At 34.2% G+C, this 15,313-nt stretch overlaps 1 protein-coding gene across 3 annotated transcripts in view; it reads left to right on the top strand.

Moving 5' to 3' along the window:
- Positions 1 to 15,313, top strand: part of VPS13A (vacuolar protein sorting 13 homolog A) — a 231,700-nt gene that overhangs the window by 66,571 nt on the left and 149,816 nt on the right. For all 3 annotated transcript variants that reach the window (XM_024738949.1, XM_024738950.1, XM_024738951.1), the window contains exons 21-22: positions 890 to 1,022; positions 3,486 to 3,603. In XM_024738949.1, the coding sequence (XP_024594717.1) occupies positions 890 to 1,022; positions 3,486 to 3,603 (251 nt within the window). The remainder of the gene's footprint in view (positions 1 to 889; positions 1,023 to 3,485; positions 3,604 to 15,313) is intronic.

The following is a 15,313-nucleotide window of genomic DNA, read 5'->3' as shown; positions in this document are numbered from 1 at the left end:
ATGTAGACACTGCTGGATTTACATTTATAATAAAATTTTATACAGATAATTATTCATATTTGAACTTAGTTATGGAATTGGTTTATGGGCAGTACAGTATAGTGGAAACAGCCAGTGGAAAGGTATAGTGGTCAGAAGGGTATCTCTCTAGTTTTATGACCTGAGGCAATTTGCTTAACCTTTTGCCTAAAATTTATTACCTTTCAAACAGATAATCAATTTTGACTGTCTACTTCACATGAACTATGTAAAATAAAGGGAAAAAAATATATAATATATACACATACATGTATGTGTGTGTGTATACATATATATATATATGTATAAATATGAATTAATAAGATCTTTATATACTACTGTGAAGTGATCTCCAGGATACTTGAGTGAAAACAGTAGTATGCATAGTATACCAAGCAAGGGGAAGTACAACTATAACTTGCTTGGGGTTGCATAAATGGCAGAGCTGGAACTAAAATTCAGGTACACTAATATTTAATTGTGGACTCTCACTTCTTCTTATAAAGTTATCTAAATATCTGTCATCGTGCCATGGAAACATTTTGTAAGTTATATTTGTCTCTTAATTTTGTTTTTAATAAAAAGGCTTCTTAGCAGATTAAAAAAATTTTTAGATCTATTATTTACCAGGACTGGCTTTGTTCCCCTTTTTTAATATAAATGATTGGAAAATATAACTTAATATGTAAAACTTTATACCTGGCCTTCTCATTATATATGTCATGGATAAAGACATTTCTAATAGTCTTATAATGTATGTCAGCTTGTGAGTTTATCTCCTCCTGTTAAATTTTTATATTATAGTCTGAAAGATAAAAAAACTTTATATTTTCATTTTGAAGTAATTTAAATTATTAAAATTATCTTCAAGGTGACAAGTAAAATTCGTTCAGAATTACCAGATTTAAAACAAGGTGGGGCGAAACTTGAAGAGATAATGCATAGAGCTTATGATTCCTTTGATATTCAGCTTACAAGCATACAGCTGCTTTATAGCAGAGTTGGTAAGTATACAGTGCATTATTTGTTGATTCATTTTGCTGAAGTGGTTAATTAGGTTTTTAGACAGTTTCTCTGAAGACTTTCATCCTAAATATGTTAGAACTTTTATATTTTTGAATTAGAAGTGATAGTAGATATTTCCTAGGAACAATATCTCAAGTAGATGTGATTTTATCCCTCAAGAGACATTGACAATGTCTAGAGACATTTTTTGTTGTCACGAGTGGGGAGTTGGGGCACTACTAGCATCTAGTGAGTGGAGGTCAGGGATGCTACTAAACCTCATACAGTATGGGCGAAAGCCACCCCACAACAGACTTGGCCCAAATATCAGTAATGCTGAGATTGAGAAATCCTGATCTATACCAGTAAAGGTTGGAAAGCACTGGCACATATTTAAAGTGGTATTTGTATTACACAATGGGATAACCAGAAGAGGCTGCTCAAGGCCAGAGGCAGCCAGCTTAGGGGCTCTGATAGCCCAGACTATAAACAGTTACACAAAGACTGCAGAAGGTCACTATCTTAGGAATACCTTTACCCTATTCACTTTGGTGTACAAATAGGCATCTCTGATCTGGATCTAGTTTTTTAGTTGAAGTGACCAAAGCCAGAAATTCACTTGTCAGGATCCATTAAAATAGATAGAGAGCCCAGACTAGTTGAGCCCTCTTTCCACTGTTATATTGCTTCTGAATCTCCAGGGTGTTAGTGAACATTGAGATGTGTATATGGTGAAATTTTAATTATCTGAGCTAACTAATAGAAGGAGGAGCAATGAGATCCTAAAGTTACGATTATTAAAAATGTTAGTGTATATAGGACTGGAACATTTGATTTTTTTCTTTAACTGTACTTGCTTTAAGAGTAATGAACTTGGTTTTTATTTTTATCATATTTCAGTTGGTGTAAAAGGAGCCCAGAAGTATAGTGGATGGCAAATGCAAATTGTTTATAGAAAAATCCATAAATTTATTTTCAAGGAATACATTACTATATTTTGGTGTGTTTGATACATTTTGGTAACTGGTTTTCAAAGTCCATGAGCCATACTAATAGTTAAGATATTGAGATGCTTTGTAAAAAATTGTTTTCAGTATTTCATTATTATTATCTGAAAATTATTGGAATTCCTTGGAGTTGTTTTTGATAAGCATTAACTATTCTTAAATAATTAAATCTTTTGGGGGGCAGGGTTTTTTTTGACATTGGGGTTACTTTATGTAATTGTCATAGACTTCCCTGATAAATACTGAAACACATGCTTCTAAATATCTTATTTTTTATCTGTAAATTGAGAAGTGAAGGAAATATTTGATTTATCTCGGTACTGTTGGAATTTTAAAAATTGTAATAAAGTCCATTTTACTACCTGTCTTCAGGAGTCTAAGCTTTCATTTGCTTGGTTTTCCTTGACTGACGTTTTAACTGACTTATGGTATTATTAGGTTCAAATGGAATAATGTACATGAAACTGCTTTGTATTATATGGATCCCATTAATCTTGTTATAAATTTTAAAAGTTATTTCTTTGTAATATAGACATGTCTTTTAGAAAATCTGGACAATACAGAAAAACAAAAACATCATTCTTTATCCTACTGCTCACACATGAGCGTTGTTGATATTTTAGTGGATATCCTTTTGGTGTTTTTTTCAATGTGTGTGCCTATGAATGTACGAGATGTATTTTGTGTGGTGTTTGGGAGTGTTTGTGAATGCGTTTTTAACATGATTTACATAGTTTTATATGCTGACCTCCCTTTCATTTACCAGTAATATTTTGGGCACTTAAATTCATGATTTTTACTGGCTAACTAAAGTTCTAAGGCTATGCTGTCAGTTATTTAGCCATTCCTTTACTGAACATTTAGGCTTGTGACACTGCAGTGAATGTTGCCAGAGGGTTGCATGTTGGCAGACCTGGGTGGCAGTTTCAGCCTTATTATCACTCACTAGCTTTTTGACCATAAGCAAGCTGTAAATTCCTCTCAGTCTCATTTTTCTAAAATGGGATGTTATACATCATTGTGAGAATTAAATGAAAATTTAAACATTGCCTAGAACAGTGTCAGTTATAAATCTTAAATGTAACTTTTATTAATTAATACTGAAGAACTGCACTTTTCCCTACCTTTTTCATTATTGCATCAGAGCCATGTTTTTTGAGTAATGTATGGTTGGCATAGTGATTGCCAAGGATGCACAGTAGATTTGATTAAAGCTATGTTGTTGTTAACATTTTAATAAGCATTTTTCCTATTAAAACATAGAGTCTTTGAAAGGGAAAAGAATTTACCTGCTGAGTATGTGTACCTGGGAATATGGCATTAAGATTATCTAGATGTAGGAAGATTTCCTCATACCATGCACCGTATGACTATGAAGTATTAATGGTAATGTTAGGTTTAGTATGTTTTTCAAATTACACATGTGTTAAAACACGTACTGTTTTCTGTAATTAGGTGATAATTGGAAAGAAGCACGAAAACTCAATGTATCCACACAGCATATCTTGGTACCTATGCACTTCAATGTGGAACTCTCTAAGGCCATGGTTTTCATGGATATAAGGATGCCCAAGTATGTATTACCTGTTTCATGTGATTGTAGATTTTCTTAGTAGCTATATAGCTAAGAAATGCCATGTTTCATTGATTTTTTTGTAGTAAAATATATATAACAAAATTTACCATTTTTAAGTGTATCATTCAGTGGCATTAAGTACATTCACATTTCTGTCCAACCACTCCACCATATCAGCTTCACAGACTGGAATTCTACCCATTGTTAAACAATAATACCCCACTCTGTCCTCCCCCAAGTCCATGGCAGTCATCATTCTGTGTTATGTCTCTATGAATTTGACTACTCTAGGTACCTCATGTAAGTGGAATCGTACAATATTTCTCCTTTTCTGCCTGGTTTATTTCACATAGCATAATGTCTTCGTGTTGACCCATGTTGTAGTGTATGTCAGAATTTCATTTTTTTTAAGGCCTAATTCCATTGCATGTATATATCATATATTATCCATTCATGGGTTAATGGACATTTGACAGTTGTAATAATGCTGCTGTGAACATCAGTATACAGATATCTGTTGGAGTCCCTGCTTTAAATTTTGGGGGGTATATATCCAGAAGTGGAATTGCTGGATTATTCTATTTTTAATTTTTTGAGGAACTGTACTGCTGTTTTCCATAGCAGTTGCACCATTTTCTATTCCCATCAGCAATTCACAGGGGTTCCAAATTCTCTTACCTCTTCACCAACACTTGTTATTTTCTCCCTTTCAAAAAAATAATAGCCATCCTAACAGGTGTGAAGTAGTATTTAATTATAGTTTTGAATTGCATTTTCTAATGATTAGTGATGTTGAGCATATTTTCATGTTCTTATTGGCAATTTATATATTTCTTTAGAGAAATGTCTGTTCAGGTCCTTTGCCCACCTTTTAATTAGGTTGTTTGTGTTGTTAAGTTGGAGGTTTGGTTTTTTTAAAATATTTTCCTGGATATTAACTTCTTACCAGATAAAATGATTTGCAAATATTTTCTTTCTTCTTGTGGATTGTCTTATTTATCACTCTTTTGATAGTGTCCTTGGATGCACAAAATCTATGAATTGTGATTAAGTTTAATTTATCTTTGTTGCCTGTGCTTTTGTTGTCATATCTAAGAAATTATCACCAAATCCAGTGTTTTTCCTGTATATTTTTTTCCAAAGAGTTTATATTTTTAGTGCTTAGGAAACCTTTTTGAGTTAATTTTTGGATGTGGTGTAAGGTAAGGATCCAGCTTTATTCTTTTGCATGTGGATGTGTAGTTTTTTTCAGCACCATTTGTGAAAAAAATTGGCCTTTCCCTATTGAATAGTCTTGACACCCTTGTTGAAAATCATTTGACCATATATGTGACGGTTTATTTCTGGGCTTTCTGTTCTGTTCCCTTGGTCTCTGTGTCTGTCTTCATGCCAGTACTACACTGTTTTGATTCCTGTAGCTTTGTAGTAACTTTTGAAATCAGGAAGCATGAGTCATCCAACATTAATCTTTTTCTATATTGATTGGGTGATTTGGGGTCCTTTGAGATTCCTTTTGAACTTTAAGATGGATATTTCTATTTTTAACAACAGGTATCATTGAAATTTTGATATGGATTGCATTGAATCTGCAAATGTTTTCAGTAGTGACATCTTAACATCAGGTCTCCCAATACATGAATACAAGATGTCTTTCCATTTACCTGTGTCTTTTTAAATTTCTTTCAGCATTATTTTGTAGTTTTCAGTGTATGTCTTTTTCTTCCTTGGTTAAGTTTATCCTTTTTGATACTATTATAAATGGAATTGTTTTCTTAATTTCTTTGTTGGTTAATAGAAACTCAATTGATTTTTCCAAGTTGATTTTGTATCCTGAAACTTTGATGAATTTGTTTATTAGTTCTAACATTTTTTGTGTGTGTGGAATTGTTACAGTTTTCTACATATACGACCACTTCATGTTAGAACAGAGGCAGTTTTACTTCATCCTTTCCAATTTGGATACCTTTTTTTTTTCTCTTTGTTGCCTAATTACTCTGGCTAGAATTTCCAGTATTATGTTGAATACAAGTAATTTAAGTGGGCATCCTTTATTTTGATCATAGAGTAAAAGCTTCTAGTCTTTTGCATTGAGTGTGCTATGTGTGGTTTCTTCATATATGACCTTTATCATTTTGAGGTAGTTTCCTTCTATTTCTAGTTTTTGAGTGTTTTTATTATGGAAACGTGTTGCATTTTCCAAATGCTTTTTCTTCATCAGTTGAGATGATCATATGTTATTTTATCCCTTCATTTTGTTAATGTGGTGTATTACATTGATTTGTTTTCATATGTTGAACCATTCTTCCGTTCCAGGGTTAAATCCTGGGTGATGGGTGATGGTGTATAATCTTTTTAATATGCTGTTGAATTTTGTTTGCTAGTGTTTTTTTTGGAGATTTTTGCATCAGTGTTTGTAAGGGATATTGGTCTGTAGTTTTCTTTTCTTGTATTATCTTTGTCTGGTTTTGGTATCAGAGTAATGCTGTCCTTAAAATGAGTTAGGAAGTATTCCTTTCTTTTTAGTTTCCAGGAAGAGTTTGAGAAAAATTTGTGTTAATTCTTTAAATGTTTGGTAGAATTCACTCGTGAAATGTTGTGAGATTTTTGATTACTGATTCACTCTCCATATTAGTTATAGGTCTATCTAGATTTTCTGTTCCTTCAAAATTCAGTGTTGATAGATGTGTGTTTCTAGGAATTTGTCCATTTTATTTAGGTTATCCAATTTGTTGGCATTAAATCCTTCCTATTTCTGTAGGATTGATAGTGATATCCACACTATCATTTCTGATTTTAGTTGAGTCTTTTCTGTCTTTATCTCCATCTACCTAAAGGTTCTTTAGTTTTGTTCATCTTTTTGAAGAACAAACTCTTTTGTTGATTTTTTTTCAATTATTTTTCAATTCTCTATTTTCTCTCTCTCTGCTCTAATCTGTATTTCCTTACTTCTGCTAACTTTTGGTTTGGTTTGCTCCTTTTTAGTTCTTTAAGGCATGAAGTTAGGTTGCTGATTTGAGATCTTTCTTTTTCAATATAAGTGTTTATAGCTATAAATTTCCCTCAGCACGGTTTTTGCTGTATGCTATAAATTTTGGTATGTTGTGTTTTCATTTTCACTTGTCTCAAGATATTTTTTTATTTCCGTGGCGATTTCTTCTTTGACTCATTAACAGTAAATGTGTTAATTTCTACATATTTGTAATTTTACATTTTTCATTCTGCTGTTGATTTCCAGTTTCATTCCATTGTGATTAGAAAGGATGCTTTTTATTCAATCTTTAAAAAATTATTGACTCTTGCTTTATGACCTAAAATTTGGTCTATCCTGGAGAATATTCTATGTGCATGTATGAAAAAATGTGTATTCTGCTGTTGATGGAGGAGTGTTTTGTTTATGTTTGTTGACAGTGTTGTTCTAGTCCTCTATTTCCTTATTGATCTTTTTTCTGGTTGTTCTATCAGTTATTGAAAGTGGAGTATTGAAGTCTAATGTTATTGTAGAGCTATTTCTTCCCTCAACTCTGTCAATATTTCATATATTTTTGAGCTCTGATGTTTGGTGCATATATGTTTCTAATTGTTATATCTTCTTGATGAAGTGACTTTTTATTAAATAATGTCTTTTGTCTCTTGTAACAGGTTTTGACCTACAGTCTGGTTTGATTGATACTATAGCCATTCCTGCTTTCTTTTGGATATTATTTGCATAGAATATCTTTCACTTTCAAACTATTTGTGTCCTTAGATCTAAAGTCAGTCTCTTGTAGACATATAGTTTGATCTTTTTTTTTTAATTCATTCTGTCAATTTATATCTTTGTGAAGTTTAAACCATTATGTTTAAAATAAATACTGATGGGGAACAAATTAATTTTGTCATTTTGTTATTTACTTTCTGTATGTCTTATAGCTTTTTGTCCCTTTTTTCCTGTTATGGCCTTCGTTTGTGTTTAGTTGATTTTTTGTTCTGACGTGTTTTGTTGCCCTTCTCTTTTCCACATATGCACGTTCTATAGATATTTTCTTTTTAGTTATCATGGAGATTACCTATAACATTGTAAAGTTGACAATTTTTAAAAAACCGACACCAACTTAACTTTAATTGCATACAAAAACTCTACTATTTACTGCTCCACCCCCTCCATTTTATGTCATTGATGTCACAAGTTATATCTTTATTATATATTGTACCCATTAGCACAGATTTATATTTTCTAAGTCCTGTAGAAAATAAAAGGTGAAGTTAAAATAAAAAATCATAATACTTGATTTTATATTTATCATGTGTTTGCTTTTACCAAGATCTTTATATTTTATTGTTAGCTGACTGATGCTTTGAGCCCAGTATCCTAAATATAGAAGTCTGTTAAATTAGACTGGACTAGTTAGCTGATTTAGTCCTAAATAGTTTAAGACCATAGCTAGCCCTTTCACCTTTTCTTTCCACCAGTAATTTTTCTCTCCCTTGCAAGCATTCAAACCTCAGCCACAGATCTATTTTAAAATTTAAAGAAAGACACATCTAGCAACTACCAAACAATCTAAGTGAAATTGTTACTAGAGAGGCAAGAAGAGAATGCTCATATAGCAGTGCTCAAGGTTTTGTGGCTCAAGTATGGAGGGAAGAGATAGTAGGAAGTAGTGATAGCCTGGTCTTTTTCCCATATGCTATGTTGCAGACCCGGTTCATACTACTTACTGTTGTCACCATGTGAAAGGAAGAGACCTAAGAGAAACTTACACGCCGCCTTTTTTTTTTTTTTTTTTTTTTTTGCCTTTCAAATTATAGGACTCAATTCTCTAGAAAACATTGTGCAGTTTACTCTCATTCTCTTAGACTTCCGTATTCAAGAATATCAAACTGGGACTCTGAGTGTCTTAAAGCAGAGGAATGCCAGGAATTTGGTTCGAGAAAGAGAAGAGGAAAGAAAACCATTCTATACATTTTGCTGTTGTTTACAATCAAGCATTAGGTATAGGTTAATTTTAGGCACGCTTAGGTTCTTTGGCTTCCTTCCCAAATGTCCTCCTGCCTATTTACTATTGGCTGATATTTCTTTTAAAGTTTGTCAGTATGTGAGAAAGGACAAAGATGTATGTAATTTCCTGTTGCAAACATGTTTGCGAATAGATTTTTTTTCAGCATTTTATACTTAAATATGCTAGAATCTAGGATGTTACAGGGTACCAAAAAAAAGTGATATTACTCTGAGAGAGGAAATGGCTAACTTCCCTTGCTTTAGATTGCTGTTAGTCTATGATTAGGGAGAATTTACGTCCAGTAATGTAGGGAATATGCATAGCCTAGCAGGAATTAAAACAGTTGGTTAAAATGTCTATATATAGACAGATAATGGAATGCAAGAGTATGAGAGATTAATCCAGTGTAACACTCAGCAAACTTTTTCTTTAAAGGGCCAGATATTAAATGTTTTAGGCTTGAAGTTGTATTGTCTGTCACAACTACTCAACTCTGCTATATTAGCGTGAAAGCAGCTATAAACAGTACATAGTAACTGGGCATAGCTGTATTCCAGTTAATACTTTATTTACAAAAATAAGCAGCAGGCTGGATTAATCCATGGCCATATTTTGCCAAACTCTGGTTCAGTGCGTTACACCCAGACACAGCGAATAAAGGCGGAAGACACCAGGAAAGCCTTCTGTACTAGTATTCTTATGATACTAAAATGGCTATAAGTTAGGACCAGAAAATTGTGCCGAAAACAATCACAAGCAGAAACTATAATGATTTAGAAAGATGAAATCTGAGAAGCATTTGATTTCAGTTTTGTAAGTTGTGAGCAATATAAAGTGGATATGACATTATATAAAGTCCTGGAACTCTACAAGTATCAGGCAACTTCCTTTGAAGTTTGAGCTTAAAAAGTTTAAGGCAGATAAAAGGAAATCCTCTGTTATTTGCTAGGTATTATTTTGGCACCTGTCATCCTCAGGTTGTTAAGCTGGCATATTTAAAGAAATTGAAAAGTTTAGGTACATTAATGAGACAGATCTATAATATGTACCTGTTAAATTAGGATGTATGGGATTAGTTACAAATACTTAGGTTACTGGAGGTAAAAGAAAGCTTATAATTTTCTCAAGTAATTCAGGTATATTTTTAGCAGTCATTGTGTGTGATTGAAAAAGTAAGTTAAAATGCAGGGATAAAAATGGTGAACGAAAACTTATTCTCTCTTTGATGTCAGTCTCTTTTAAAATTATTATTACTTTTTAAAGGCTTTCTTCATATTGCAGCAGTTCTAGTGTCACAAAAAAGTTGATAGGAAGCTACAGAGATTGCCCGTACACCCCCCGCATCCACCCATGCATAGCCTTCCCATTAACAACATCCCCCACCTAGTGGTACATTTGTTAGAATTGATAAACCGACATTTACACATCATAATTACCCAAAGTCTATAGCTTACATTATGGTTCACTCTTGGTGTTGTACCTTGAATGGGTTTGGACAAATGCATAATATGTAGCCATCATTGTGGTTTCATATAGAGTTTATCATATAGAGTATTCTTACTGCCCTAGAAATCTTCTATTCATCCCTCCCCTGTCACACTCAAGCCCTAGCAAGCCCTGATCTTTTTGTTGTGTCCATAGTTTTCCCTTTTTCAGAATGTCATATAGTGGGAATTATAGAAGAGAAAGCCTTTTCACATTGACATCTTTCACTTAGTAATATGCATTTAAGGTTCCTCCCTGTCATTTCATGACTTGAGAGCTCATTTTTTTTTAAGCTGAATAATATTCCATGATCTGATGTATCACAGTTTATCCATTACCTACTGCAGGACATCTTGGTTGCTTCCAAGTTTTGGTGATAAAATTGGAATATAAAATTTTTGTGGATAAACTTGATTCATATAAAATTAGGAGTAAAGCTGTTATAAACATGCATGTGCAGGTTTTTGTGGGGACATAACTTTAAATTCCTTTGGGTAAATATCAAGGAGCACAATTGCTGGGTCATATGGTGAGAGTATCTTTAGTTTTCTAAGAAACTTCCAGACTGTCTTCCAAAGGGGCTATACCCTTTTGCATTTCAGTCAGCAGTAATTGTGAGTTCCTGTTGCTCTACATCCTTGCCATTATTTGGTGGTGTCAGTATTCCTGATTTTGGTTATTATAGTAGGTGTGTAGTACTATCTCGTTATTCTTATTTTGATTTGTATTTCTCTGATTATACATAATGTGGAACATCTTTGCTTATTTGCTATCTATGTATCTTATTTGATGAGGTGTCTGTTAAGATCTTTGGTCCATTTTTCAACCAGATTGTCTTCTTATTATTGAGCTTTAAGTATTCTTTGAGAGCTCTACCCACCACCAGTACCTACCATCAGGAGACTTGCACAAGCCTCTTAGATAGCCTCATCCACCAGAGAGCAGACAGCAGAAGCAAGAAGAACTACAATCCTGCAGCCTGTGGAACAAAAACCACATTCACAGGATAGACAAAATGAAAAGTCAGAGGGCTATGTACCAGATGAAGGAACAAGATAAAACCCAGGAAAATAACTAAATGAAATGGAAATAGGCAACCTTCCAGAAAAAGAATTCAGAATAATGATAGTGAAGATGATCCAAGACCTCGGAAAAAGAACGGAAGCAAAGGTCGAGAAGATGCAAGAAATGTTTAACAAAGACCTAGAAGAATTAAAGAACACTTAGAAGAATTAAAGAACAAACAAACAGAGATGAACAATACAATACCTGAAATGAAAAATGCACTAGAAGGAATCAATAGCAGAATAACTGAGGCAGAAGAATGGATAAGTGACCTGGAAGACAGAATGGTGGAATTCACTGCTGTGGAACAGAATAAAGAAAAAAGAATGAAAAGAAATGAAGACAGCCTACAACCTAAGAGACCTCTGGGACAACATTAAATGCAACAATTCGCATTATAGGGGTCCCAGAAGGAGAAGAAAGAAAGGACCTGAGAAAATATGAGAAGAGATTATAGTCCAAAATTTCCCTAACATGGGAAAGGAAATAGCCACCCAAGTCCAGGAAGTGCAGAGAGTCCCAGGCAGGATAAACCCAAGGAGAAAAATGCCGAGACACATAGTAATCAAATTGACAAAAATTAAAGACAAAGAAAAATTATTGAAAGCAGCAAGGGAAAAATGAAAAATAACATCCAAGGGAACTCCCATAAGGTTAACAGCTGATTTCTCAGCAGAAACTCTACAAGCCAGAAGGGAGTGGCATGATATACTTAAAGTGATGAAAGGGAAGGCCTACAACCAAGATTACTCTACCCAGCAAGGATCTCATTCAGATTCCAGGGAGAAATCAAAAGGTTTACAGACAAACAAAAGCTAAGAGAATTCAGCACCACCGAACCAGCTCTACAACAAATGCTAAAGGAACTTCTCTAAGTGGGTAACGCAAGAGAAGAAAAGGACTTACAATAACAAACCCATAACAATTAAGAAAATGGTAATAGGAACATACATAACGATAATTACCTTAAGCGTGAATGGATTTAATGCTCCAAACAAAAGACACAGGTTTGCTGAAGGGATACAAAAACAAGACCCATATATATGCTGTGTACAAGAGACCCACTTCAGACCTAGAGACACATAAAGACTGAAAGGGGATGGGAAAAGATATTCCATGCAAATGGAAATCAAAAGAAAGCTGGAGTAGCAATACAAATATTGGATAAGATAGACTTTAAAGAATGTTACAAGAGACAAGGAAGGACACTACATAATGATGAAGGGATCAATCCAAGAAGGAGATATAATAGTTATAAATATATATACACACAACACAGGAGCATCTCAATATATGAGGCAACTGCTAACAGCTATAAAAGAGGAAATAGACAGTAGCACAATAATAGTGGGGGACTTTAACACCTCAGTTACACCAATGGACAGATCATCCAAACAGAAAATTAATAAGGAAACACAAACTTTAAAAGACACAATAGACCAGATGGATTTAATTGATATTTATAGGACATTCCATCCAAAACCAGAAGATTACACTTTCTTCTCAAGTGTGCATGGAACATTCTCCAGGTTAGATCATATCTTGGGTCACAAATCAGCCTCAGTAAATTTAAGAAAATTGAAATCAAATCAGTTATCTTTTCTGACCACAACACTCTGAGATTAGAAATAATTACAGGGAAAAAAACATAAAAAACACTTCCCATTTACCATTGCAACAAAAAGAATAAAATACCTAGGAATAAACCTACCTAGGGAGAAAAAGGACCTGTATGCAGAAAACTATAAGACGCTGATGAAAGAAATTAAACGTGATTCAAACAGTTGGAGAGATATACAATGTTCTTGGATTGGAAGACTCAATATTGTGAAAATGACTATACTACCCAAAGCAATCTCCAGATTCAACGCAATCCCTATCAAATTAACACTGGCATTTTTTACAGAACTAGAACAAAAAATATTAAAATTTGTAATGGAGACACAAAAGACCCCGAATAGCTAAAGCAGTCTTGAGGGAAAAAAACGGAGCTGGAGGAATCAGACTCCCTGACTCCAGACTATACTACAAAGCTACAGTAATTAAGACACTATGGTACTGGCACTAAAACAGAAGTATAGATCAATGGAACAGGATAGAAAGCCCAGAGATAAACCTACGCGCCTATGGCCACCTAATCTATGACAAGGGAGGCAAGGATATACAGTGGAGAGAAGACAGTCTCTTCAGTAAGTGGTGCTGGGAAAACTGGACAGGTACATGTAAAAGAATGAAATTAGAGCACTCCCTAACACCATACACAAAAATAAACTCAAAATGGATTAGAGAGCTAAATGTAAGACTGGGCACTGTAAAACTCTTAGAGGAAAAATTAGGAAGAGCACTCTTTGACATAAATCACAGCAAGATCTGTTTTGATCCACCTCCTAGAGTAATGGAAATAAAAACAAAAATAAACAAGTGGGACCTAATGAAACTTAAAAGCTTTTGCACAGCAAAGGAAACCAGAAAGAAGATGAAAAGACAACCCTCAGAATGGGAGAAAGTATTTGCAAATGAGTCTTCAGACAAAGGATTAATCTCCAAAATATATAAACAGCTCATGCAGCTCAATATTAAAAAACAAACAACCCAATCCAAAAATGGGCAGAAGACCTAAATAGACATTTCTCCAAGGAAGACATACAGATGGCCAAGAAGCACGTGAAAAGTTGCTCAGCATCACTGATCATTAGAGAAATGAAAATCAAAACTACAATGAGGTATCACCTCACACCAGTTAGGATGGCCATCATCAGAAAATCTACAAACAACAAATGCTGGACAGGGTGTGGAGAAAAGGGAACCCTCTTGCACTATTGGTGGGAATGTAAATTGATACAGCCACTATGGAGGACAGTATGGAGGTTCCTTATAGAACTAAAAGTCGAATTATCATATGACCCAGCAATCCCACTACTGGGCATATACCCAGAGAAAACCATAATTCAGAAAGATACATGCACCCCAATGTTCATTGCAGCACTATTTACAATAGCCAGGTCATGGAAGCAACCTAAATGCCCATCGACAGATGAATGGATAAAGAAGATGTGGTACATATATACGATGGAATATTACTCAGCCATTAAAAGGAACGAAATTGGGTCATTTGTAGAGACGTGGATGGATCTAGAGACTGTCATACAGAGTGAAGTAAGTCAGAAAGAGAAAAACAAATATCGTATATTAACGTATATATGTGGAACCTAGAAAAATGGTACAGGTGAACCGTTTTGCAGGGCAGAAGTAGAGACACACATCTAGAACGTATGGACACCAAAGGGGGAAAGTGGCAGGGGGTGGGGGTGGGGGTGGGATGAATTGGGAGATTGGGATTGACATGTATACACTGATGTGTATAAAATGGGTAACTAATAAGAACCTGCTATATAAGAAAATAAACTAAAAAAATTTTTTTTGAACTTTTTGGATAATAGTCCTTTATGAGTTCTATCTTTTGCAAATATTTTCTCCCACTCTGTGGCTTGTCTTCTAAATCTCTTGGCATTGTCTTTTGTAGAGCAGAAGTTTTTAATTTTTTTGGCCCCGGCATGTGGGATCTTAGTTCCCCGAACAGGGATCAAACCTGTGCCCTCTGCAGTGGAAGTGTGGTGTCTTAACCACTGGACTGTCAGGGAAGTCCCAGAAGTTTATCATTTTAATCAAATCCAGCTTATCAATTATTTTTTTCATAAATTGTGCCTTTGTGTTGTATCTAAAAAGTGATCATCTAAAAAGTATCTAAAAAGGTCATCTAAGTTTTCTTTGATTTATCTTTTTGGAGTTTTATAGTATTGCATTTTAAATTTAGGTCTGTGATCCACTTTGTATTAGCTTTTGTGAAGGGTGTAAAGCCTGTCTGAATTAATTTTTGCATGTGGGTATTCATTTATTCCAGCACCATTTGTTGAAGAGAATGTCTTTCCTCCATTATTTTGCCTTTGCTCCTTTGTCAGCGATTCAATAGACTATATTTATGGAGGTCTGTATCTGCACTCTCTATTCTGTTCCATTGTTCTCTTCCATTGATCTGTTTGTCCATTCTTTTGCCAATAGCACAGCGTCTTGCTTACTGTAGCTTTACAGTAAGTCTTGAGTCAGGGAATATCAACCCTCCAACCTTGCTCTTCTTCAGTATTATGTTGGCTATTCTGGGTCTTCTGTCCCTCCATTTA

The sequence above is a fragment of the Neophocaena asiaeorientalis genome, unplaced genomic scaffold (assembly GCF_003031525.2).
Source record: "Neophocaena asiaeorientalis asiaeorientalis breed wild unplaced genomic scaffold, Neophocaena_asiaeorientalis_V1.1 scaffold249, whole genome shotgun sequence".
NCBI classification, from domain to species: domain Eukaryota; kingdom Metazoa; phylum Chordata; class Mammalia; order Artiodactyla; family Phocoenidae; genus Neophocaena; species Neophocaena asiaeorientalis.
This window is presented reverse-complemented; position numbering and strand designations above follow the sequence as displayed.